Raw genomic sequence first — 26,566 nt, 5'->3', positions numbered from 1 at the left:
CCATACTGTCCAGTACAAGGCGCTCTGGCGAGCAGGCACATTGTGGACACACGAATGAAGGGACGAGCACTCCCTCTGCCATGTGGCTGGTCCTCCAAGGAGAGAAGAGCAGATCAGACAGCACTGAAAGCTGGGGAGGCAACGGAGGCCGCGGGGAACAGGACAGTAGGCTGGGAGCTAGTGAGTGAGGCCAGCTACACAGGGCCAGGCAGGGAGGCAGAACCTGCTCCCGGAAACAAGCCCCCTGGGGGGGAGGGCGTGATGAACAGGCCGCTCAGGGCCCTATTTAAAAAATGATTCACACCCATGAGAAACTGCTTCAACAAGGCTGCACCAAACAGAACGGAGCACCCGCACCTGCCCAGAGGCAGCCGCCGTTCCAGGTCCCACCATGTTCTGTGCACAGGCCTGCGAGCAGCTCCCTCTGGGAGCGGCCGACCCAAGGTGCACCTCCGACACCTTCCAGACCTTTCCACTCTAGGCTACACAACTCTTTGTTCTCAACAGCTGCAGAGTCTATTCCACTGACCGCATGTACAGTGATTTCTCTAGTAAAGCAAAGGGGACCTTTGGAAGATGAGTCTGCTTTGGGGCATAGACGATAACGGGCCGAGGGCAGGCCAGCTGCCCAGAATCTCAGGCAGAGGCCTCCCCTCCGTTTCCAAAGGCCCAGTCACAGTTCTGTCTGGCGAGTGGAGGAGACGCAGGCAGCAGCCCACAGGGGTCTGAACCCTCAATAGGACGTTCGAGTCCAGTCAGACACCTCGGTGAGAACGCTGAAGCGGGTCGTGGTCAGGGGTGTGTGGGCGGGCCTGCCCACAGGGCGAGCTGTAGCTGAGTCTCAGTTTAGATGCCCCTGTTCACTGGAGCTGGTGGCTGATGGATTCGAGGGCTCAGAGTGTGACCTGCTGTGGCCAGACAGAGTCACTTCACCTGAGTGACCCCTGACCTGCTGGAAGCACAGAAATACAGCCTGGTGGCCAGATAGGCCTGCCCTAGGCCTCCTCACGTACAGTTGGCACACTGTCATGGTAGGGTCACAGTGATGGGACGACGGCTCTGAAAGCAATCTTCTCTGTGAATAACTGAGAAGAGAATCCATGAATCCGCGCCACAGGCTGAGTGCTTCCCAGATGTCACAACTGCTCTGGCAGGGGGCACACAGGAGGAAACCAGGCATTGGGTTGTGACGTCACTGGCCCCATCCCGCGGCCAGGCAGGCACGTGAGTCCAGAACCAGGGGGCCATGGACCAGCGGGCTTCCCGGCACCAGACAGAGGGTCCTCAGTGAGGCACCGGTGACTCCCCCAGCAGGTGACAATGCAGGCTGAGTGGAGGGGGGTGTAATACGAGCTCAAAGCTGCAGGCCCGCGGCTCTGTTCCCGCAGTGGGAGGGAAGCTTCCAAACCAACTGGATTTCTCGGGGCACTCCTCAACTTGGTACTAAGTGCTTTTCTTAATAAAAAGAGCAGTTTTATCATGTTTTCTTTTGCAATCAGAAAGTTTTACTGAAGGAAAAGTCTAAAAGCAAGAGAGAAGACACAGAAGAGAAACGCCTGCCCACCTGGTCACAGGAGTGTGGTGTGGGTGGGGCACCCGAGAGGTTAGGTATCCAAGTACCTGCAGCTGGCCTGGCCATCCAGGGGACTGGTGCCTGCCGGCGGCCGTCACACAGCAGGGCAGCGGCCGTGGCACCTACACACACCGGTCCTTCCTCCATTTGTGGCTTTGGAGTCAGCGGCCAGTGGACGCAGGCTCTGCAGACATAAACGGTGATTTTCACTGAAACCCTTCATGACCACTCCATTCTTTCTAGTTCCTTCTACAGTGTGCGTGTGGGAGGGGCACGGGGCCAGGGAAGGAAACCTCTGCCCTCAATACTTGTTTCTTTTTTCTTCACACAAATGAAATAAACGCAATTAACTTCTTATTTTAACAAGTTTTCTATGAAAGACAAGATGAAAAAAACATATAAAAAGGTCATTTTATTGTACCTTTTCTGTGGTGGGGTATCTATGACCTTTAAAACCCTACTATTCAAGTACAAATGATTATGTTTACAAGTATTTACAATTTCAGCCTCCCTCCTTTATACTTTAAAACACAACAGCTATCTGGTTACAACAGTTAACAAAAACGCGTCAAGCCGAGAGGAAGGCTTCCCCTGCTCCGCCCCCACCCCGCCCCATCCTTTAACCCGCCAGCGAGAGCCTGGCTTCATCAGAGGTCAGCAACCTTCCGAGGCAGCCAGCTCGCGCCAGCCTGTGCTCGGCTGCTGTCTCCACATTCTGAAGATGTGCTCCCACCATCACACAGTGCGCTGCTGGGACCATGGTTCACAGGACGGGAAGTCTGGTCTTGGAAACAACGTCCTGGAAGGAGGACTCTTCCACAACGACGGCTGAAGACCAGGAGGTCAGGGTGACACGTGGACTCTACTAAAGCGAGTGACACGAGAAAACTCTGCTGCGACACGTTCTGCATCAGGCAACCGCTGATGGAAACACGCTCCAGAGGTGAGCCTGTCCCTCACGTGACAGGGCCACAGCAGTGCCACACCGCACGTCTTCAGAACCACAGGTCTGCTCTTAGAAAGCTGGAGGTGGAGGGCTCCAAGTCCCTTCCAGGCTCTGCGCTGACAGGGCCTCTAGGCCGCAGCTACACCAGGCCACTCCACGCAGGGCAGTCCGCCTGCTACCGACACCTGGGGAGCCTGCCAACATGGCGTGGAGGACAAAGGAAAGCTAACGGCGCAGCGCTGAGCTGGGTGAAGCAAGGAGCCCCACAGGCCGAGCTCTGCATGTGGGGTGCAGTGCAGGGACACGGCGGGCCGTGCACGCTCCACTCCAGACCAGCCTGCTTACGTCCTGTGCTTCGGCGTGTTCAGTTCACTAAAGTGTTAAATCCCTTCCATTTTTCAACACTTGATTTTTGCTTTCTTCTGAATTTCTCACCGAGAGCTCAAAAATAAGCTGCCCACAGGCATCAGTAAGAGTCGCTGCATTCCTGTCCATGTTAACTGGTGGGAAAACGAAACGCTCCAGGACAGAAGACATTCCTTTGTGCCACTTACAGGACGGTAAGGAGGGGGCACACGGTAAATGAAGCCCTCGGCATGCTGTAACTCATCCTCAGTACACACAGACACGACAGGATGATTTCCTGGATTGAGTGTGTCAGGCGCTCAGAGCGCAGACACCGGTGTCGTCGGACGCCCGCGATGCGCCTGGGGAACATTCCAGGTCAACAGCAGTCATCAGCCAGTCAAGCCCGCTGCAGTCGCTGTTAGCATCGTGCCGTTGTGAAAAACAAAAAGGTACAAATACGGCCTCCTCTCTGCCCCTCCACCGCGGGCCCCTTGAAACAGCACAGACGCTGCGCCATTTTATGCGGAACCGTGAGATTGCGCGTCTGCTCATGCACAAGACCCTGGCACAGAAACCTGACGTCACAAGTCTATGAGGAAGAGTCCGTTACGCCCGTCTCTGTGCGTGACACTGTGGGCCTGTAAACAGACTGCCCTGTCCAAGGCTTCTCATCTCTGCAGAGCACGCCCAGGCGGGGCATGGAAGTGGGGCGGGGGGGGCGACGACAGGCATCCCTGCTGTCACCGCGTGCCGTGCACTCAGCAGTGACACCCACAACGTAACAGCTGCACAGTATGTTCTCTGGGCCCCAACCAGCCCGAGCCAGAGCCTCACAACGTTCCTGGAGCTACTCCATGGCACCAAGTCCAATGTGAGCTTTACGCAAAAGCTGGGCAAGTGTCGTGAAGTGCCGGGGTGGGGAGCAGTGCAGAAGGTTCCGTCCACGTAGAAACAAGTCACACCAGGGGAGGGGCGGAGAGCCACACTGCCCGCTCTTTAGAATCAAGTTCAGTCACAGACCAGTCCCTTCCACACAAGCTGGGACGCGTCGTGAATGTGCTCTGGTGGGGCCAGTACCAATCGTTTCCTCGAGAAGTTCAACAAGCCCCACCGTGGGAGGGAAGGAAGAAACCACACTCCCTGATCGGAGCTGATGGACCTCGGACGGCCTCTCTCCTCCACGGCCCGGGTGCGCTGAGGGCTGTGAAAAACCACGCAGAGGCAGATGCTGTCAGAGGAAGCACCGCAGCTTCAGGAGCCCATTCCTCACAGCTCCTGGGACCTGCACACACGCTGCCCTACCAAGAGCCAGCGCTGCTCTCTGTGGGACACGAACAGGCCAAGCGACCCAGGAGAACCTGCCACTGCCGTGGGTCCTGCTCGTCACGGCGTCCTGTGAGGGAGAGCTCCCACTGCTTTGTTTCAGTGACAGCTTCCCAGAGCTGGACTCGCAGTGGCACTGCCTCCCACTCTGGGCTGGCTGGCGCGGGGCTCGGGAGCCCGCCAAGGCCGCCGCGCTCCTGGCTAGGGGCACGGAGGCTTGGTGGGCGTCTTCAGCCGGACCGCGGGCACTCGCATCTGCAGCTTGGGCTGCTGGCTCGGGCTGTCGGTGCCGGCTGGCACCTGTGCCGGGCTGGGGACGCCAGGGCTCTGCAGCTGGGCCGCCGTCGTCACGACCTGCTGCTGCATGAGCTTCTGCTGCACCACCTGAGCGGTCGCTGTCACTGCGGGGATCATCTGGACCTGCTGGCCGGCCGCTGTCGCCTGCGTGAGGGTCACAGTCTGTGGCGACGCCTGGGCAGAAACAGAAAACGCACATCAAGGGAGAAATTCCCCGTGCCTGGGGCTGAGGAGTGTGGTTTGAGAAACTTAACTAACACGAATGCTTTTGTAAATGGTGACCACCACTTGGCCTATCAGGAAAAGATCTCTGGTTCTTTCTAACCAAACCGAAGGAGAGAACTGAACCAGCGTCGCTTAGGCCAGCACGGGAGCCTCTGGAAAAAGGCTGACGAGGGGGGCTCACGCCCCCACCACTACAGCCGACCCTGAACAACGCGGAGCCTGCACGCAGGCCAGTGCGGGTCACACTGCCTGTTCCAGGGCCGATGCCGTCGCTGGGAGGCCACATCCGTGGAGGACGGACTCAAGTTACACTCAGATTTTTGACCGCTCGGCTGGTCACCAGCCCTAACCCCGTGTAATTCAGGGTCAATTGCATTTGGTTTGTTGAAATCCACATGCCAGTGTGATTCTGAACAAAACATGTTTAAAGAGCTGTTCTTCTCTGGCCATGTTCTGCAGCAGTAAACACAACAGTAAGAGCCACCCGGTCAGGAAGGTTAGGAAGCTGTCATCGCTGTTCCCATCAGTGTTTATCCCTCCAGTTTCCCTGAAACTCAGGTGTGGTGGTGGCGGCAGCGGCAGGACACACCTAGCACTGCTGACACGCCCATCAGCACATCTGACATGGCCTCTGAACACGTCTGCTCGCGCTTTCTTCTGCTGGTTGGAGGTGTCTAGTGTTTTCCGCAATGTTAACTTGTGTCTATATTATGAAAATTCAGTGATTCTCTACTAATTAAAATTCCACTTCCTCAGGATGAAAACCAGGAACTCTTAATCTGGGAAGCACGACGCTTCCTGCCAAGTACCCGTGGGACCGTCCCCAGTGGCTGCCCGTCTCCCATCCTACCTGCTGTGAAGCTGAGCCCACCTGCTGGATGCTGGCCACCGGGGTTTGCTGCTGGACAACTTGAGGGAGTTTTGCAACCTTTGACAAAGCAAAAAAGCCAAATTTAGAATTCAAAAGAATGTACGCACAAAAAGAGATCTTTCTCCCCCTTTCCCCTTCTCAGTTCTTAATGTAAAACCAACAAACAAAAACCAGTGGCCAGATGACACAAAAGAGCAATTCTCAAAGCGTGCTGATCTGGGACCCTGAGGTCATGGTTACACAGAGGGACGATTGTTCCTTCTCTATGACGATGTGTAATTTGAAGCATGTATTTTTGGGTTCGTATTTCAGACACAATTTTTGTTTTATTAAAAACTGCTCCAGGTTTATATGCGAGTTAAATCAAGGACGGAAGGGTCTTAGCGGTTGGTTCCAGTGACGCCCAGCAGGGTGATTGCAGTGCGCCGGCCACAAGTGGACCCAACACTCAGACTCTACCTGGGAGAGCGGCCGCAGAGCCGAGGGCGACAGGCACCCGCCGGGCAGGACGGGCTGCCTTCCAGATAGCGGGTCTCTCCTAGAGCGGAGGGGTGAGGACAGAGCAGGGTGGCACACAGGCTGAGGGCACACACTGCAGGAAAGCCCCACTATGCTGAGGTCACCCGGTGGGTCCCAGGGGACAGTGACCCCTCCGTGAGTGCTGCTGAAAGGAGCAGGGCATTGAAAGGGGAAAATCAAAGTGAAGGCCCATCTTTTATCAACTGAAAAACCGATTCCAGGCAAGTTACAGAACTAAATGTGAATGACAGTTACGAGTTTTAGAAGACACAGGAAAAGAACACCATGGCTTTTGGGAAGGATTTCCTAAGCAAGACACTAAAAGAACCGTTCAGAAATGAAAAGACTGATAAATCCCAGTACATTTAAACAGAACTACTGTTCGTCCTCAGACAGCACAGTTGGTGAGATTGGCGGCCATGCACTGGGGCGACAGAGTGACACAGAACGAGGGCCGGTGCCCGGACGTGAGCCCTGGGACCCGTGACCAGGCACTTCCCCAGAGAGGATGCCTGCTGGTCAACAGATTCGCCAGGGACGCAGACAGCAGGTGCCGTGGGGGCCACTGTGGGAGCTTGGGGAATGTGCACATAGCAGTGTCCCAGGCCGCTGCCGCCAGGAGCAGCCAGCGCACCCGTTGGCAGCAGTGACGGAGAATCGATGCCCAAAGCTGGAGGAGCGTCACACACCTACAGGACGTCACCGCAGTGTGCCCTGAGCAAGCCGCAAGCCACAGACAGCAGAGGTGGCAGGACGGTCGGGGGCCAGGTGCCCGAGGTGGAGTCCAGCCCGTGCTCACCTGGATCTGAGTCTGCACCTGCTGGGTCCCGGCCAGCTTCTGTGCCTGGGAGATGGGCGTGGTGAGGAACTGCGTTTTAAGGGCGGGCTGGGTGGCATAGGTGACCTTCTGTGGCTGGCCCTGGGCAGCGATCTGCTGTGCGGTGATCTGAAGGAAGAGAGACCACCCAGGCTTACAGCCAGGCCAGGCCTGTCCCGACTGCCCCACTCCCACACGTGATCGCCCGGCGCTCCTGCAGCTGCCCTCCCTGCAAGCCCAGCCCCGTGTCACTGGCCTCCCCCCTGAAGTGCCCTCACGGCCCGGGCGGGGTTAACCTTTCCATCTTCTGCAGCACTTGGTGCCACGACCCCAATTAGAAAACACGCACCATTACTCAAACCCACTTTTAAGAATTCGGCATGTACCCAAAAATATCTCGCACAGGGAGTGACAAACCTGTAGGCACAAGCCTGGCATACTGAACTAATTTCAGTTCTCTCTGCCAGGAGAATTCTACCACCATTCAAAAGGCCGCGCACACACGTTTGGTTGGCAAAACCATGTCCGCACGTCTCAGAAGTGCTCTTTCAAAGGATCCCAACATGCAGACCAGTGCTGCATCCGAGTCCACGTCTCTCACGACAGCTAAGCCTACGCGATGCCACAGGCCCCACCTGCCAGCATCTTCATCCTGTGTCCCCAGTGCTCTGCCCACCTGGCATCTGGCTCCTGTCCCCACTCCAAAGGCCTAGAGGTGACTCTGAGGGGTGTTTCCTTCCCCAACTGCCCCCCGCAGGGGAGAAGACACATCCCAGAGGTGGGTGTCAATGTGACACCTGCCCAGCCCACGCCCCGAGTGCCGGCCTACTGAGGACAGGCTGGGACGCGAATCAGCTCAGAGGCGCCTCTTCCTCTTGAGTCAGGGGGACGTGGACAGCTGTCCTCCATGCGGGGCCCTCCGCCCAGGCACCCCCTCCTCCACCCTGGAAGCACACACGCAGGACCCAGCCCCGCCTGGCTCCTCGCCTGAATACAGGCTTAGCGGAGGCCCTGGCCTGGCTCTGTCTATACAACAGGAGTGGAAGCAGGTCACACCCTGGGAACTACAGCTGCTCCCGAGTCTTTCTGGCCTGACAGCCGTGCAATTCCACAGCCTACGCCCCTCACTGTTCCCCACTAGCCCTCAGTGAACGGGGCTCCCTGTCTCACAGCCACCCCCGCCCTTGGGGGCCTTGGCGCTGCCCCAACCGCAAGGCCGCCCTCTGCAGCCCAAGCGCACAACCACGGGGTCTCCTGTGTGTGGGTGCCAGGGCCCAACTCAGCGGAAAGGCAGGCGAGCTGGGAGCCTCTCGCAGGAAGCCAGTACCTTCTGCTGCACGGCCGCCGGGCCCGGGGCGGCCTGCGGCTGGATGGCTTTCTGCTGCTGCACCGCCTGCTGCTTCAGCTTCAGCAGCTGCTGCACGTGTACGGGCTGGGCCACGACGGTCTGTCCTGCGAACAGCGATCATGTGGGTGAGCCACGAGCGCTTGGCCCTGCATTTCCGAGTCACTGAGTGGCTCAGACTGACTGATCCCTACAGAAGCCTGAGAGGACATCGGGCAGGAGCCGTCGCTCACACACCCCTGTCCCCCGTGCTCCTGGGCCGACCACAGTGACATTCGGGTCAGGGCCCAGAAGTTCAGAAAGGGGGTGGTGAGATGCAGGAGAGCCTCCTGAGACACTTCCGCTGGAACACACCACCACACCCCGGACGGGTGGCCAGCAAAGGAGCCGCTTCCTCTAGAAAAGGCTCGTCAGCCCTGTTCCAGGGCTGAGGGAGGGGCCGCACGCGACAGGCACCTGCGGCTTTCTGCGGCTGTCCGATAGCCACACTGATCCCAGCGACGTTCATGGGCAGGGTCGTGACGCCTGGTGAGGAGACCACGGCCGCAGGCACGGACACCACTGGAGGCTTCGCCAGCGCCACCTGAGCCGGCGGGGGCGCCTGCGTCTGCATCTGGCCTTGCGCCTGCAGCTGCGAGGTAGGGACCCGGGTCTAAATAGGGAAGAGAACGGGAGTCCAGAGAGGTTTAGGATGCCACACACGGCTGCAAACACTGCCCACAAGAGGTCAAGTGACGAGACACTGCCAAGGTGGAAAGTGGTCGGCCAGAGGCCAACAGCTCCCCGGAGGCTGACCAATGCTGCTGCACCCGTCCCTGGGGGCTCGGCAAGACCTCGGCAGAGAATCAGTCCCCTGGGGGCGTGGAGAGGCCGATCCTGTTACAGGCGTCCGTCTCTGCTGCTCCCTCATCTGCCTGTACCTTACTGCAGCCCCGTCATGCCATCGTCCCCACAGCACCTCTCGTTTCCTGGGCCTCCAGCTCAAGGTCACTGCCCGGAGCCCACCACACACTACTTGGTGTCACATGCTACCAAGCACTTTCTGAAGTTTCATTTTCAAAAAGGAAAATGGAGACCCATTTTTACATGTACAAAACCTCAGGCTACCTAACAAGATACGCGGTAAAAACCACCCAGAACCCCCACTGCTGCACACGAATGTGACAACCGGCAGTCAGAATGGGATGGATCAGACATCTCGCCATCCGAGTGGCTCAGGACCTGCTGTGTGGGTGCTGTCCGGCTTCTCGGGGAAGGTCTTGGTCATGGGGACTCGGGGCTCCTCTCACACAAACAGGGGTGTACGCTCATTGTGCTGCTTCTCGGCGTGTACCAGAAAGGGGACCGCCGGATAAAATCCACACGTTTTATCCACTTCTAGCCCTTCTCTCGCAGACTTAAAACGGCCCCCAAATCCCAGCACGCATTGTGGGTGACTTGCGGTAGGATTTGGGCAGGTCACCCACACTGACAGCCTCAGTTCCCACACCTGCCAAGTGGAGCAACATTACAGCACCCACTCGGCCTGGTGTGGTCCCTGAGCACCACTCGGGTGGCAGGCGGAGCACCACGGCAGCGCCTGAACCGGAGCAGGACCGGTGACATGAGCTGCCACCAGGGCCAGAACGGGGGCTCCCCACGCGGGCGCCGGCACTGGCTTGCCTGCTGCGTCTCCCAGACCCTCGAGCAGCACTTGCTGGAATGTACGTGCGCTTCCCCGACACCCTCTCGTCGGTACCACTCCTCCTTCAGAAGCCTCTCCGTGCCCGCAAAGCACTGGCGTTCGGGCCTCGCCTGCCTCCCCGCACCTCCTGCCGTCTCTTTCAGCCTCTCCTCCCACGTCTCTACCCCGGCAGCACTGGGACGCCCCCCACAGGCCATACACGCCTCACCCTGCTGCCCCCACCCCACCTCATGGTCTAGCTCACTCCCACCCCCCAGCACTCACTCAACCCATAAACTCTGTAACACCTAAATTCTGGGAACATGGTGCCTTAAGTGTCCCCCACGAGCTGTATTTCATCCTCGGCAAGGAGAACTGAAGTCCCTGGGGAAGAGCTCGTCTTCTGCTTTAGCTCTAGGTCTGCCGGGCCACCTGACACACAAGTCCTGAGCGAGTAACAAGAGCTCGCTCAAGTGGAAGCAGATGCCCTGGAGGAATAAGCATCGGGAACTTACGAGCCGGGCCACCTGCAGGTTGGCCACGGTGGTGCCTGTGAGCAGGGCTCCGGGTCGCGAGGCTGTAACGGTGGTGAGCTGGGGGCTCTGCTGCTGCGGGGGCTGCGGGGCCTGCACCTGGGTGGCGGGCGGCGGGGGCCCCGGCGGGGCCTGCGGTGGGGGGGCCTGCGGGGGCAGCTGCAGCTTCTGTTTCTGCATCTTGATCAAGTGTTCCTGAAACCCAGACCAAACAGCTTCTGTCAGCACGAACTGCCCCAGCACCGTGCGTCGCGGTTCTGTGTTCCTCTTCTTTGGTGTTCCTGTAAACACCAAAGGATCCAGCGGCTCACACGCAGGGTGCAAACCGTCCTCCAGGGTCTCGCCAGCATTTTGTACATGCTCCTTTCCTAAAAATTAGCACATCACTGACTAAAACTAGAAACAGTGATTCTGACAGATTAGGAAATTCATAGCAGAACTTCTAGGCTCTTACCGCTCACAAGTCAAATCTGCAGTACCATCAAAAATTGTAACGGTCTTAAATCATGGTCCCTCTTGAGATTTTAAAATTATAAGGTGTGCATCTGCTCTCAATTATTTATGCCAACCGTCTCCAAATGAAGATTTCATTAAAAATTTCATGTCTTTAAGTCAAAACATCATGATATCAAGATAGTTCAAAAACTATTTCTAAGGAATACATTTGTTTTAAAGAAAATTTACACTGAGTTGTTCATGACTGTCAGATCTCTTTCAATATCCTGAAAATGAAACTGACTGTGAAACTGACTGAGAAGAAAGGAGAATGAAGGAACCAGGCAAATGAGTGGGTCAGTGGGCACTGGGCAGCTGAAAGGGTGAGCAGGGCACTGCTGGCCCAGAGGTCTCGAGTGGGAGGAGCAGCCAGGTGAGAAAAGGCAGCCTGGCCGGGAGACCAGCTCCGACGGCCTCTGCTGGGCGGGGCCTCTCCTGCGCGGCCCTGTGAACTTCCTGCAGTGATGGACGTGTTCCAGATTGGAGCTGTCCATGGACACGGCGCCACAGTCATGTGTGGCCACTGAGCCCTTGAAATGTGACTGGAGCAACTGGGGCAATGAATGTTTCATTTGGCTGCATCTCTTTTCTCTGGTGCGTGTTCCCAAGCCTCGAGGAAGCCCCAGCGAAACGCCAGCATGTCCTCCAATCCTCCAACAGGCCCGTCAGGCCCGTCTGTCCCGTCTGGAACCGGGAAGGTCAGGCCCAAGGTCAGGTACTGATTGGGGCAGGCCCAAGAGCTTGTTGGAATTCTAAATCACTGTCTTGGTTTCATCACGTTTTTCTGGTTACTTTCTAGGCCAAGTATTAGTGCTTTTCCATTGATGGCAGGAATATTGAATTTTCTTTAAAAGTGAGTGTTATTACATACGTAACAGCTCAGGTGATGCACAAACTGGCAAAACAGGAACATGAGAACTCAAATGACCGCTTCTGAGAAACGAGGCTGCAAACGGGCTGTGCCCAAAAGGCCAGCCTTCATGCCTCGTCCCCTAGGCCGAGGGCCCTTCCCAGCACCTGCTCTGGCTGGGAATGGGACCCCACGGCCTCCAGCCCTCTCTGCAGCCTGACCTGTGTGGCACGGAGCACAGGAGCACATGGAAAGACACGCCAGGAACGGGACTGAGACGTCCAGAGCCTGGAGAGCCCGTGCCCACACTTCCTGCACAGCGCCAGTGGCACATCTATGCCGAATACACCTGGAATCACGGCCGCAACAAGGCGTGGCTGAGTGCTCACCGGGGTCAGCTTGCTGACGGCTTTGATCTGCGCGGGGGCCTGGGCCTGGGCCTGGGCCTGGGCCGGGGCCTGCGTGTTCTGCTGCTGCTGCTGCTGTTGCTGCTGCTGCTGCTGCTGCTGCCGGAGGAGCTGGAAGTGTGCGGGTGTGATGGCCTTCCCGGGCAGCGGGACCCCTGCGGCTGGGGAGGCGTCCGGTCAGGCGGCACGCGGGGCGGCCCTCCGCCCTCCCCCAACCAATGGAAGCCAGTCTGGCCTCCCACAGAAACCCACGCTGTCCTTACCTTGGGACACCTGAGTGACCAAAGACCGGGTCGGGGTCTGCACTGCGGTCAGGCTGGTAGTGACCACGGCTGAGGCTGTCACGGAGGTGACTGCTCGAACACCCTGAGTTGGCGCCAGGGACACCAGGTCGGAAGTGGCCGGGGAGCCAACTGCTCGCTGCTGGGTGTGGACTACCTGGGCAGGCGCCGAGCCTCCGGAGGTCTGCAAAGGTGAGCAGAGGGCCGGTCAGGTGGCTGCACTGCTCTTCACGGCCTTTACTGTCACTGCTGGGTGAAGGAAGAGGGCAGCAACTCTGAACCCAAGGAGGTGACGACGTCCTGAAGGTGCCAGGGGAACCTTCACTTGTGAATCCAAAGCAGTGCCCTGAGCTACACGGGGTTGGTCGGCCACACGAGGGACAAGCATTTCAGACGACGACGTGCCCACGCCCATTCTGAACCTGAAATGCTGCCTTGCCGTCCTCATGCAAAGACCCGCTCAGACCCCTGGCCAACCTCTGGATACGGGGTTTCCCCGAACACGCAGTCCAGGCCCCCACCGCCCACTGCCGTCCCCGGTCAGGCCAGAAGCTACAGCTGGGAGCCTGCTGTGTGCTCAGGGCTCAGGGCGCCCCAGCTGCACCCCGCCCAGCACTCGGGACAGCCTCACTGTGGAGCAGCCCAGCGCCGACCCTCTAAGTCCCGGCTGCCCCAGTCATACAATAAACTGGAAAACGCTAGCACCCCCGAGGTCACCATGAAATGTGCCGCCCGCCCTGCGGGCCGCGGTGCAGTCAGTACGTGTTCCTGGGCCTCCGCCCGTTGCTGCCCCCCCCCACACTTCATTACTTGCCCATCTCTCCATCCCACCCCTCGGGTCCACGCTTCTTTTAATCTCCTCTTTTGCCTTCTTGCAGATTATTTTCTTCTCTTCCCAGTTTCCCTCCCACACATTGAAAGGTCCACTGTTTTGAATCTTTTGGTGGCTCATCTACGTAATTATAATACATCACAAGTACTTACCAAAGTCTATCAGTAAGTCACTTTTCCTGAATAAAGAGATTCCAGGACACTGCAGCACCGGGAGCCCGTTCCCTTCCCTCTGTTACTCTGGGTATCATTTCTGTCCTTGTTAATCCCACAGCGAGTGACTGTGTTTGTGAAGTCAATAGTCACCTTGGTTCGTCCATACACTTCCTTCCTTCTCGTCCTGAGACCATCCGTCTGGGAACAGCTTCTTTCTGCCTCATAACGTCATTTAGTAAAGATCTACTGGTAACTCAGTTTCTGTTTGAAAAGGTTTTATTGGACCGTTCTTCTGGGTACATTGGAATGAGAGAGGGCAGTGGGGTTGGTGGGTCTTCTCCTGCCGTTCCGTGGGCTCTGGCCTCATGACTACAAGGGAGACAAGCCCGCCTCCTCCTGCTGCTCAAGGTCTCCTCACGGTTGCATTACGGGGGTGCGGCCCCTGGAATTGGCTGGGCTTTGTGTATCCACGGGTCAGTGTCGTTCATCAGCCTGGCAACTCCGTCTGCAAACACTGTCTGTGCCTGACACTCCCTCTGGCTAGAACATCTGTAAGCACGTGGTACATCCTCCCAGCCCATCTTCCGTGGCTTTCAATCCTCTCCTGTGCTCCATCTGCCGTCTCCCCAGGCTGCATTCAGGAAAATGTCCTCTGATCTGTGTTCCAGTTCACTAATCCTCTCTTCAACGGTGTAAACTGGAATTAAGCCCAATTATCAGATTATTGTTGTTGTTGTTTTTTCTTTCAATTTGGTAACCATTTTTTTTCATTTCCAAAAGTTCTCTGTATTTTTTTTGAATAGTTTATATATAGTTTCCTGGTTTTTACAGACTGTCTCAAGCCTCTCTTAACTGTTCTGTAATCTATGCTGAATTGTTCCCGTCTCGTGTCTTTGATGATCTTCCCACTGTACTTTCTCTTGTCCTTCTGAGGCCCCTACTGACTGTCCAGAACGCCTCCACGGCTGTCTGCTACATTCCCGCCTCAGGACAGCTGGGAGGAACACTGTGGAAGCATGCCGTGGGTCTGGGTCATGTTTCTAACCCCACGTCACCGGGGAAAGTATCTTGTCCGTAAGAGGTACTCAAACAATACATTGTGCATGAATCACTTTCTTTAAAAATACACATAGAAATAGGTCTTTTTCAAAATAAAACATCAACTACAAGCATTTGGGCTTCCTGCCCTCACAGCAATGGGGTGCTGGTCGCACCGGTGCTCCTAATGCCACAAGCCTAACCAACAGCTTCTGTTAGTTAAGGAAATGGCCGAGTCTGAAGTGGTGTATTGTAAAGTAGGAAGGAAAACGAATGAAATAATCCTCAACCACGTACTAGAAAAGGTATTTTCATGAATACTCTATTACTTAAGGGTATTTTAATTTTTAAGCCAGGTTTACTGATATATAATTTCCATATACAGTAAAAGTCACTTGTCTCAGATATACGGTTCTATGAATTTTAACAAATGCACTTGGCCACGTAGCCTCCACCACCATCCAGACTCAGAACACACTGTTTTCTGTCCCTGTAGTCTTGCCATTTCCATGTTACGAAATGGATCATAGAGCAGTTCCAGCCTCTTGGTGCTCTGATCCCCTGGCAGGCCGCAGCTGAGCCCCCACGCTGCCGCGCCCCCACAGCTGCTCCCGAGCTCTGGGCGGCAGGGGGCGGGACGAGGCAGCCGTCTCCCCTGCACACGGGTTGCTCCCTTTCTTGGTCGTGATGAAGCCACTGAACACATTCAGGTTCAGGTTTCTTGTGCAGACGTGTTTTCCTTCCCCTTGGGGAAGCCGAGGAGTGGAATGCCAGGCTGTATGGACAATGTGTGCTCACTTTGATAAGAAACAGCCCAACTGTTCTCCAAAGTGACTGCAGAGCTGTGTATGCCGTCCCGTCAGCAATGAGAATCCTGCCCGCTCCGCACCTCCAAGCGCTTGGCATCGCCAGGCCTGTGGGGCTTGAAGCCATTCCCGCGAGTGCGCAGCAGGGTATCACCGTGGCTTTCATTTGCACTTGCTTCCCTAAGGACTGGTGACGCTGAGTGTCTTCTCACACCGATTTGCTCTCTATGTATCTTCTTTGGTGAAGTAATTGCTCAATCCTTTGGTCCGTTTTTAAAAAGTTGTTTGTTTTCTTATTATTGACTAAAGAATCTTTATATAATCTGAATACCAGTCCTTTATCAAATATGTTCTGTAAATATTTTTCATTTTAAAAATATTTTTCAAAGAGCAATTCTTGATTTTAATGAAGTCTAATTTATTAATTTGTCTTTCATAATTCACAGGCTTTTCGTATCCTAAGATCTTTGCCTAAACCAAGGTGTTTTCTTCTGGGAGTGTTCCAGTTTTGGGTTTTACATGTAGGTCTATGACCCACTTTGAGGGACTTTTCTATACGAGGTAAGTTACAGGTCACGCTTCCTGTTTTGCACATAGCAACCCAAGTCTGCCAGCCGCCTTTGTTGAGAAGCCTATCCTCCCTCCACGAGTCCCCACGACACGCGTAATGAAACTCCGCCGACTGTGCATGTGGATGTTTGCAGACTCCCGGTCCTACCCAGGGGCTGAGTGCCTACCTTTCTGCCAGCACCACGGTGCCTACACTACGTCTTCGTAGGAAAAACACTTTGCAAAACCCAAGAGGGACATCATTCCACTTGCCAAGGCACTGCTGACTCTGAAGCAGCACCTTCTCCTCAGGGCTCGCGTTGCCTTTGGAAATTGGGACATAAATTTAAACTCCTAAATCTCAGCTGTGTGTTTTTCTCTGTGCGGTGCAACAGCACAGACAAGCACGTGGCTGGCATAGGGTGCCACCATCTTGCGGACGCCGGTCTCCTCTGGTCAGCGCCCCGGCTCATCCTGCTTATGTGCACAGGGGTCTTGCGGCTCCACGCCCCTCTGCCCAGGTTTGCTCCCACCTGCTCCCACACCTGGCTCTAGACACCCCATAAACTGAACACTCCCTTCTACAACCTGCCTGAACCCCTCCCCTGGCGAAATCCCCCAAGAGCAACCATCTCTGCATCCTCACACGTCACCCCCTCCCCAGCATGAGGGGTACCCCATCAGCGGAGTCTGAAAGCACAATGCAGAGACACCCCCCTCCCCGAACACGTGAGCAATTAGGTGACTTTGTGAAACTAACTAGGTCAGTACTTTCTGCACCGACGGAGCAGGAGTGACTCACAGTCAAGGCTCCAGGTGCCACGGGCGAAGCGAGGCGCTTGTTGATGGACTGGAAGGTGGCGGCAGGGACGCCGGCGATGGTGTTCACGATCACGTTCCCGCTCACTGTGCCTGTGGGGAGGGGCCTGTGAGACGAGGGCGTGCGAAGCAGCCAGTCCCCACGGTGGCACCACTCACCGCTTACCTGCTGGCATGCTTGTCCCTGTAACGGACGTTTTAATGGCTCCTGCCTGCTGAGGAAAGAAAGCACTGAATTTCAGGTCCAGCTCGTCCACACGTCCACACTAACAACCTGCCCAAAGCTTCCACGGCACCAGAATCAAATGCAAACTTCTGACGACAGTGACCCTGGCCACACAGACCGACTGCAGCTCCCTGTCCCCCGCTTATCCCACACACTGTCCTGTCCCCCCCGGCCCCCTGCAGTGACTGCCCCTCAGTCACTGGGCTTGGCCATGCGGACCCTTCTGACCCCAACAGCTGTCAAGGTCACCGCCTCTGCACTTGCTGTTTTCTGTTCTGTTCTGACTGACACCTATCACTCAGGCCACAGCCCAGGGGCCAGCTCTGTAGGAAGTCCCTTCCTGATCACACACCACTGTTCCTGTTGGGGTCCTGCCTGGCTGGGCTGCCCTAGCAGGACGGCCTCCATGGGCACAGGAGGCAGCCCTCACACCAGGCAGGTCCTTGATGAGTGCGTTTTCTGAATGAATGAGGGATAAAGCTGCCCCAGCACACAAACATTCCACTGCAGCCAATGGGATTCAAACAAGGGGCGATCTGCAGGACAACTACCCCCACTGCGGCAGACGCTGGGAAACAGCAGAGCTTCCCCTTCCAGGCCCAGGCGCTCCCCCACATGTGACTCACGAGCCTGCCTTTCAGTCCTTTGCTTGTGCATTTTACCATTTTTCTCTAATGGGACTAAAGTTCACACATATATGTGAGCACAGGTGCACGTGCTTTGAGGAGGAGCAGGGAGGGGTCAGAAGGAAGTCTGCAAACTGGCAGATGGTATTTGCTCTGCAGGCTGAAGAACAGGGGGTGCTTCTTCAGTCAGGCTCACAAATCCTGTGTAACTCCAAACTTCCCCGTCACCTGCACCTCCAAATCACAGCTGAACTCACCCTGCTGCACACGCCCTGGGAAGACAGCCCCCAGGGGGACAGAGTCCCAGGGAGACAGGACCCCCCCCCAGGACAGACCAGCAGAGAAGTGAAGACCCGCGCCCCAGAAGGGCTCTTCCCTGCCCCCCACGAGAGAGGCTGCAGCGCTGAGCGCTGAAAGCAGGGGGGCTGCTCACCAGCACAGCAGCGCTGCCCACTGTGGTGATTGCGGGTGGGGCCTTCGGCGGGGGCTGTGCAGGCTGTGCCGGGGGCTGTGCCTGGGCCGGTGGTGGCACGGTAGGAGGGGCCGGCTGCTGGCTGCCCGCCGTTGGGGGCTGGGGCAGCGGTGGCGGGGGCTGCTGGGGAGGCGGCGGCTGCGGCGGGGGCGGTGGGGGCTGTGCCACCGGCGGCTGCTGCGCCTTCTGCTGATCCGCCAGAGCCTACAGGGCAGAAGAGGGGGCGTGGGCAGGGGCAACCACCTGCTGGCAGGCCCCTCCCACCACTTGACAGGCCCCGCCCCCGAAGCAGGCCCCACCCAGGTTGCCACACCTTCTTCTCTTTGGCGATGCGCTCTGCGCGGAGAGATGCGACCTGAATAGGAGGCAGGGGTTTGTCGTAGTTGATTCCACTGTGGACAAAAGCAAAAGTTAAAAATAGAGCGGCAAGTTCTGAAGTAGACACATTCTAGGCACCCAAAGCCCTCACTTCCCAAGCTGCCGGGTACTGGAGGCAGCTCCAACCCAGCCCGAAGGCCGGGGCATGGAGACAGCCAGCCCGTGGGAAGGCTGCCTTGGAGGCCCACGCTCATGTCTCGGTTCCCCCAGGCCCGAGTCCATGAGGACCCCGCAGCAGCATGAACACCCCAGCCCCCACGCATTGGGCTCCAGGCAGAGCCTGAGCAGCAAACTCCCTCCAGGTCGCCCACCTCACAGAACCTGCTCCTGGGGGCTCCCGTACAATCACCCACACTGTCCTCTACCGGCCTCCACCATTCCTGTCAGATGGGCTGGCTCAGCTGAAAGCCCTGTGCTGTCCTTGCCGCTCTCAGGCCTCCCACCAGCACAGCCAGGCCCCTGCCACACCTGCTGGTGCCTCTGGCGCAGCCTTCTCACCCATTCTCTGCCCTCACCCACATCCGTCTACACAGCCCCCGTGTGGGTCCTACCCATCGCCCTGCGGACTTCATATGAGTGCCTGGGACTCTCCCTCAGCCTGTGTCCCTTCATGACTCAGTGGTAAAGCCCCAGCCACACGCTCCCCGATTCCCCCGCCAGCCTGCTAGGCGCTGGGGGCAAAATCCAGCCGTGGCCCAGCCTCCGGGTCTCCTGCTCCACAGGGAGACCCCCTCCCCTGCCCTGGGCACAAGGCCCAGCTCCCCGTTGTCACAGCAGGCCGCCCCTGGGTGTCACCTGTGACTCCGGCAGCACACCTGGCCTGCGGGCCTGCCCCTGCCGCCTGTCCTGGGCTCTGCTCCCACCTCCTCGTCCTGCCCCCCAGCATCCACACATGATTCTTCTCTGCCCCAAACCAAACGCACAAAAACACAGCCAAGCCCGAGGGTTCCACTGGGTCTACATTCACCCCAAACCCTCTGCAACTCACTGCAATCGTGCTTCGCCCCAGCCCTCTCCCGAGACCCCGGCCACCTCCTCGCTGGTGCCCCCAGATTGGTGGTGTCACCTCAGGGACCTCCCTCCTCCCTGCTCTGCTGACCTGACTCCCCTGCCCCCTCGGCTATACACACATAGGTACACAGACTGGCCTGATGTGGCTCTGGCCTCACCTGGAGGACAGAGGTCGCAACAGGAATATCCAGACTTTCCCAATCAGCCACCTGCTGCTGGCCAGGCCCCTTCGCAGAAGACCCCCTGCCCTGGCTCTGCCAGGCTGTCTATTCACAGGCAGGATGTGCCCTGAGCATCTGTAGCGATCACTCAGCATTTGCCTCGCAGGAGACACAAAGGGGGACAGACTGCTCCTGTCCCGTTCACTGCTGAGTCCCCAGGCCCGGCATGGTGAATGAAGTCATCCGTTAATTTCATCACCGAGTGTGTATCGAATGCCTACTCTATGCCTCTAGCCTCCAGAATTCCTACATCCACGGAGTTCAGACAGACGCTAACCCGGTCAAGTCAAAACGCGACCATGACTCGCACTATGAAGAAAAACACTGCAGCCGGGGTCGGGGTGGGGGCACTTTTCAACAAGGTGAAGAAGGTGACGTGTGAGTGAGGGCCTTAGGGAGGGGGGCAGCTATGCAGACATCGGGGAGGTACAGCCAAAGGTGGAGCGGACAGGGGGCCTCAGCAGAGCCGTGCCCAGCCTGGGGCTGCCCGAGAGCTGGGCACAGAGGCTGGCAGAAAGCAGGCCGTCAGGTGGGGCCTGTACAACCTCACTTGGGCCATGACGGAGGCTTGAACCAGAGGCGGCAACTGGGTTTCATCTGAACACGTATTCCCCCATTTTAACGTAAAATATCAAACACACAGGAAGTTGCTGGGACCCCAGAGCAGGCGCTTTGTCCCCCGCACCCAGACTCCCCAATTCATTCTATCGGCTGCATTTGCTCCCTGACACCCTCACCTCTCCCCCATGCATCTTTTTTTCCTTTGATGAATTTCAAAGCAAGTACACTCAGCCCCAAACTGGATGTATTTTATGAAAGAGCCAACACAATGCCTGTCAGATTAGAGGCGGACGTGAGGAGGAAGGAGGAGGCCCTCCTGCCCTGTCGCTGGTCACGGGTCCTCTGCCAGGCTCAGGCAGGGACGACACCCTCCTAGTGTAAACAAGGGCACCTGCCCGGCCCCCTCCGATGTCACAATGCACCGTTTGCACAAATATTCACTAAACTTACTGGGTTTAAGAGGACACAGAAACGTGACCACTTCAAAAAGTGAAAAGCATGTCACAAACACAGACGTACCTTTCTGCCAACACCGAGGCGTGCTTGGGGTTTTTCTGGAAAGGGTTCATGCCAAGCCTGCAGCACAGGAGACAAAAGTTACCAACGGGAGGGAAAAGGGATGAGGGACAGTGAGGCAGTGCCGCCCGGCCACCGCGCAGGGAGGCCCCGGAGCCTACAGAGGCTTGATGGGGGGGCTCCTCTTGCCGGCCGTCATCTTCATCAGGTCAAAGTGGCTCGTGTACAGCTGGGTGTGTGTCGCGTTCTCGTCCTGGGCGTACATCTGGCCCGTGCGCAGAGGACGGTTGTTCTTACTCTGAAACAGAATGGACGCAGCACGGCGTCACACGGTGACCCTGAGAAAGGGCGTCACTGATCCGGAGGCCCCACGTTAAGCCCTGTCATTAGACCCAGGCCCCTCCTTCCCGACACGGCGGCCGGCGCGTGCCCGGTGCGGATGCCGCCCCTCAGTTTGTGTGGGGCCTTCGTGCACGTCGTCCGAGGGAGCCTCCCAGCTCCCCAGGGATGGGGAGCCCCACCTTCAGCTGGGGGAGGACAGTCGGCCAAGCGCTTGAGGCCCCAGAAGGAACGCAGAGCCCACACCTTCACTGGCAACCTGCCCTTCCCTGCGGCCCCTGCCCAGAGTGGACAGTGGAGAGGACTGGCGTCTGAGGCTGCTCTTAGGGTTCAGCACTGCTGTGCCCGGTACTCTTGCCAGAGGCGGCCACGTGTGCAGTGAGGGGACCCCGCCCTGGCTCGCCTGGGTGTGAAGTACGCCCCTCGACCGCCTGGAGCCAGCAGGGCCTCACGTGCACCTGTCCCGCCAGCACACCCCTCTGACCACTGCCACCATCACAGGCTCCAATGGGGCATGAGCAGGACATCCGCACGCGCGGTGGCCTCTACAGCAAAGACACAAGTCACCTAGAGGAAGGCAGGCACCGAGCACTGTGATGGCAGCCAAGCAGAGGAGTTCTGAGTCTCGGTGCCTTCCTCTCAGAGGTGCTTAAACGCGCACAGTCTTGCAGCTCACTCAGCGTCCCACACCTGGCAGACGCTCCCAGCCTCGCCTTCCATCGGCTTCATCCACCACCGACAAGACAAAATCTTACCCTCACGTTTTTCTGCATTAAAGTTACAGCTACTGTTAAAAATACTCCCAAAACGTAACTGACCTAACGTGAGACCTCAGAAGGCTTTCTGGTGAAACCCCACAAATGGTGGTGTTGGAGCTTGCTTTCTGTTTCTAAACAAGAAAACCCCAAATACCTTATTTTGAGAGAGCTGTTTTAGAAACATACACCTGAGAGGATTTGAAAGCTGGTTACAGAAACCATTAACAGAAGCAAACGTGGTTGCAGCACCAGGCGCCGCCCACCTCAGCACATGCAGACACGTGACCGCCCCTCCCATCCTGATGGGACACTGTCACTGGAAGTGAGGACCACCATGCCAGTGGGCGGGCGACACACGTAACAGCTGGCGGGACCAGCACGCAGAGGCCTCTGTACAGACCGTGGACACTGTGCCGAGGAGAGGTGGTTGCCGAGTGGCAAGAAGGGGGTGGGGCTGCATGAAGACAGCGGGTGGAGAAGTGGGGAGAGACAGACTCAACTCCAGAGGGACGAGCAAAGGCCCCGAGTAGAGACCTGCACTGGACGAGGCTCCGTCAGCAGAGCTGCCTCTCTGGGCTTCCTGGTGACAGACACCAAGTACCTGGCTGTCCTATGGTCAGCAACACTCACAGTTAGGCAGGACCAGAGTGTCTAGAGCGTGCGACATCAGTGCAGTGGCCGCGAGGCCAGTGAGGCACTGACATGTTCCTTCAAACGAGCTAACGGCACGAAGCAAACACTCTCCCCGTCCACCCACCCAGCACAAAGGAAGACAGGGAGGGGACCGAACACGTGATGGCACCCGGAGCCAAGATGGCGGCACAGAGACTTTTCCGAATGCCAAGCAGCACAATGCTGCAGACGGGCCATCTCAGCACCGGGACTCGTGCCTGCGCGATGCGTGGCCTGCAGCCTCCTCCCCTCCCACGGGGGCCTTCACCTGGCCGGCCCTCCAGCGCCCACCTTGCCCTCCTCCCTGGGGATCAGCACGGTCTCGTAGCGGCTCCGGCACTGCTTGGAGGAGCGGTAGATGCGGCTGCAGGAGTTGACGACGTCACTGACGAGGTCCCAGTTGGGCGTGTGGGCCGGGGACACGATTGTGAGGTTCAGGGGCAGCTCCAGCAACTGCTTCACAGCCTAGAGAACCAAGGTCAGGCAGAGGTCACCCAGCTGAGCACGGTCAGGCGTCCCGCTTGCCAAAGGGGTCGGGTGGTGTGGACGTGCACGTGGGGGCGCGTGGCCGCGGGCTCACCTGCAGCAGCGCCCAGTCCTCGCTGACCAGCCACTCGGGGTTGTCGGGACCCGACTCAGCCGCTGGTTTGGCAAACGTCGGCAAAGGCTTGGCAAACTGCGTCTGCTGCTTCAGCAGCACGTTCTTCTTCTGCTCCTTGCCCTCCCGCCGCATCTTCAGCAGGCCCGGGGCAGCGCGGTCGAACAGGGACCGCGGGGGGACAACCGCCTCCCCGTGCCGCTGCTTCTTCTTCCTGCCGGCGGCTGCACAGAGAGGCGGCTCAGCCCGCGGGCACCAGAGCACCCAGCGAAAGGGACAGGTGACCCCCGGGAGGCCCGGAGCCCCGAGCAGAGACAGAGCCTCTCCTGCTTTCCCCGCTAATGGGGCTGTCAGCGGGAGGGCCCTCACTGCGTGAGGCAGCGGCGGGCGCGTGGGCAGAGCCTACAGGTGCGCACCTGACGGGTCTGTCTTGTGTCGCCTGCGTTCCCTCCTCACGTACACGGGCGGCAGCTTGGCCTCCGGGATCGGCGTGGTCTCGTACATGAGACACATGACCGAGTCGATGTAGATGTCATTGTCGTCCTGGGGGGGCGTGGGCGGCGTCCAGAGCTGCGGGGAGAAGGGAAAGGCCGTGAGCTGTGACACAGAGGCAGCCACACCACGCAGAGGGGGCGAGGCACTCACCGGCATCACTTCCGTCTGCCCGTCGGCACCTTCGTAGACGTACTCCTATGCGAAAGGGGGCATTTTCAATTTGACAGTCACAGTTCCAGGCTTCAAGCCGCCAGTTACGTCCCTCCCTTCACCCTCCTAAGTCCCGACAGGAAGTACGATGGGCCTCACTAGTGCTAAGGCTCCCAACACGTTTTAATCACAGCCGGCAACACGTCGCCGGGACACCAGAACATGCACCTTTTGGCACCCGGAGCACAGGCTGCGGGGCTTCGCCCGCTGGGAAGGCAGACACATACCGTGCTGTAGGCGTCCTCCCTAGAGTAGGTGAGCAGCTGCTCCTGCTCCTGCTCCCGCAGCGCCCGGGCCTCCTGCTCCCGCAGTGCCCGCAGGTTCTGCGCCTCCCAGGCCCGCAGGGCGTTGAGCACGGCGTCCTGATGGGGGTGCACAGGCGCAGACAGGCTCGGGCCGGAGGCTTCCACGCCCAGCCCGCCCAGGGCTCCTTCTGTCCCCTCCCTCCCAGATGTCCCCTCCTTCCCGTCTCGCCTCCAGCACTGACGGTCACACTCAGACAAAGGAACCCCTGCTTCTTTCTGTCACGAGCCCCTCTCCTAGTCATGGCTGCTCACTTTCCAGAACCTCTTATGTTCCCAACATAGCCAGTCTCGAGCGCCACCCTCACCCTCCTTCAAAGCAAATTAAAATTTTGCCCCCATAGGGTTTCAGAGGCTTTTCATCATCAGTCAGCTTCTACACAGCTGGGACTGGGTTTTTATTGCTTTGATTCGTAGTGAGTCATGTTTACTTCAAACTCAACTGCACACTGAAGAATCTGAGACTCACAGGTTAAGACAATCAAGTTCGTCTCTCACCTCATTATTTCTCTCTTTCTCGTGATCGATTGAAGTATGAAACAATTCCAGGTAGTTCAAAGCATATTTTTCAATTGGCGTAAGCTGTTTCAAAAATACGGTTTTTTTTAACAGGGTTAATAGCAAGTTAATAAGGCCTAAGCTCCTTATAACACCCCACCCACACCTGAGTCAAAAAAAAAATGATTCTTCTTGACCAAAATGAACAAGAAATATTTCATAAAAGGGGTCAAATTTTTAAAATACTTGGTTGTAAAGGAAAAATTCCAGGTGCAGCAGGAGCGCAAAAACGCCAAACCTGTTCCATGAAGTCAGCCAGCTCCTCCAACTGCGAGGGCGCCTGGCCCCGCCCGGCGCTGTCGGGGTCCGGGGAGCCGGGCACGGCCTCCTCCACCGGCCTCTGCATGTCGTCCTCCAGGTACTCGATGCTCCGCAGGGCCTGAAAGTCACGTGCTCACGTCAGGTCACTCTGGTCTATTTTAAGTTTTAAATTCAGGGGTTCTGAGACAGCGCCACGCCGCACACGGCACCGTCGGCGATGCACGTGTTTGAGAGCCCCTCAGACGTGGACCACAGCGTCGAGGGGGCAGGAAATGAACGTGACACACTCACCACCATGCCGCACAAGGAAGAGTGACAGGCATGCACATGCACGGCATGCATGCACGCCACACGCACTGACACACACGCCACACGCACAGGAAAGATCCCAGATCCAGCACAGAGTAAGATGGGTGCCTAGTCCACCGGCCACAGGTCCTGAGTAGAGCGATTAGCTGGCTGTCCACAGTGCATGAGACACAGGCACATCCACGGCCTCCATGGGCGGAGCTCCACCCAACGTCAAGGTGGCCAAAAACAAGCTAACGGAAAAGGTGATGCAGGTGACGAAAGGCAGTGTGCCCATGGTGCACCTGTCCCAAGAGCCAGGAGCCACCCCTGACATGTGACAAATGTGGAGACAGTCACGTGGGATTATGTCACAATTTGGGTCAGAGGATGACAACACCTGGGAAAACCTCTTTCCAGGGCCACTTGGCAAAGTCTACACAGTTTAAACTATAACCCTATGTCACACTAGCCGGACATTGTTTCCCCAGAACATACACCTACATGTGCAGAACAAACACGGGAACGTCTAGGAGAAAATGAAGGGCAGCAAGCGTTGTGCCGAGCTCAGCAGCAGGACCCATGTAGGCAGAGCACACAGCACCACGCACACGCCAGGGACGGTCTTGTCCGCTGGGCGCCATCGGGACCAAGGTGCCTGCTCCTGGCAAGACAGCATTAAGAAGGCAAACGGCAGGCTGGAGAGAGGCCCCACGGATCCAACAAAGGCCTTGCACCCAGAACACGTGAAAACCCACCACGTTGCTAAGAGACAGACAATCCAGCTACAAAAGGTGGGACGGAGGTGTGAGCAAACACTACAGCAGGCGTGCACACTCGCTGCCGACGGACATGGGCGGAGGTGTACACTCAGCAGTCAAAAGCCACGTGTGCTCGAAGCAGCGCCCCAGGGCGCACACGGACGCACGTCTCAGCGACACGTGCAGCTGCTGACGGGAGGGCAGCTGGCACAAGCACCTCGGAAACGGCAGCTTCCGTCTGTGTCAAATGGGCTCACTGGCGACCCAGGGACTCCACCCCAAGACACTGTCAGCAGAAATGCACACGTCTACACCCAACGACACGTGGAAAGAGTCACAGCCCTGTCATGTGGGCTAACAGTGGACGCGACAATGGAACACACATCACTGAGCAGGAGAAGCCGGGCCACAGAGAGCAGCCTGCATCTGCGCCAAGCTCAAAACTGGCAGGGGTGCCATTGGGCCGAAGAGGGAATGGTGGGAGGGCAGGCGACACCCTCTTCACCCGGGCACTGGCACTGGCATCCCAGCGTTCGAGCACAGTCTTTACAGGGGGTACTGCTCTGTGTGTCCCCATACATCACCTTCATGCACAAAGCCTCTGGTGAGCGTCCCACTGCT

At 57.5% G+C, this 26,566-nt stretch overlaps 1 protein-coding gene across 9 annotated transcripts in view; it reads right to left on the bottom strand.

Annotated features, from left to right (window-relative positions):
• Nucleotides 1–1,970: 1,970 nt before the first annotated feature.
• The window catches only part of EP400 (E1A binding protein p400), an 87,053-nt gene continuing 62,457 nt past the window's right edge, over nucleotides 1,971–26,566 (bottom strand). For 5 of the 9 annotated variants that reach the window (XM_074321448.1, XM_074321455.1, XM_074321449.1 and 2 more), the window contains 21 exons: nucleotides 24,874–25,014; nucleotides 24,576–24,659; nucleotides 24,003–24,137; nucleotides 23,716–23,760; nucleotides 23,487–23,640; nucleotides 23,053–23,294; nucleotides 22,764–22,937; nucleotides 20,865–21,001; nucleotides 20,707–20,763; nucleotides 18,330–18,408; nucleotides 17,978–18,220; nucleotides 16,859–16,907; nucleotides 16,676–16,785; nucleotides 12,476–12,677; nucleotides 12,195–12,373; nucleotides 10,443–10,655; nucleotides 8,721–8,916; nucleotides 8,247–8,371; nucleotides 6,902–7,048; nucleotides 5,563–5,640; nucleotides 1,971–4,661 (listed from right to left, as the gene is read on the bottom strand). In XM_074321448.1, the coding sequence (XP_074177549.1) occupies nucleotides 4,392–4,661; nucleotides 5,563–5,640; nucleotides 6,902–7,048; nucleotides 8,247–8,371; nucleotides 8,721–8,916; nucleotides 10,443–10,655; nucleotides 12,195–12,373; nucleotides 12,476–12,677; nucleotides 16,676–16,785; nucleotides 16,859–16,907; nucleotides 17,978–18,220; nucleotides 18,330–18,408; nucleotides 20,707–20,763; nucleotides 20,865–21,001; nucleotides 22,764–22,937; nucleotides 23,053–23,294; nucleotides 23,487–23,640; nucleotides 23,716–23,760; nucleotides 24,003–24,137; nucleotides 24,576–24,659; nucleotides 24,874–25,014 (3,060 nt within the window). In that variant the 3' untranslated portion in view covers nucleotides 1,971–4,391. The remainder of the gene's footprint in view (nucleotides 4,662–5,562; nucleotides 5,641–6,901; nucleotides 7,049–8,246; nucleotides 8,372–8,720; nucleotides 8,917–10,442; nucleotides 10,656–12,194; nucleotides 12,374–12,475; nucleotides 12,678–16,675; nucleotides 16,786–16,858; nucleotides 16,908–17,977; nucleotides 18,221–18,329; nucleotides 18,409–20,706; nucleotides 20,764–20,864; nucleotides 21,002–22,763; nucleotides 22,938–23,052; nucleotides 23,295–23,486; nucleotides 23,641–23,715; nucleotides 23,761–24,002; nucleotides 24,138–24,575; nucleotides 24,660–24,873; nucleotides 25,015–26,566) is intronic. The other 4 variants (XM_074321450.1, XM_074321456.1, XM_074321454.1 and 1 more) reach the window with 2 other exon arrangements.

Source organism: Rhinolophus sinicus, linkage group LG16, assembly GCF_036562045.2.
Source record: "Rhinolophus sinicus isolate RSC01 linkage group LG16, ASM3656204v1, whole genome shotgun sequence".
Classification (NCBI taxonomy): Eukaryota; Metazoa; Chordata; class Mammalia; order Chiroptera; family Rhinolophidae; genus Rhinolophus; species Rhinolophus sinicus.
This window is presented reverse-complemented; position numbering and strand designations above follow the sequence as displayed.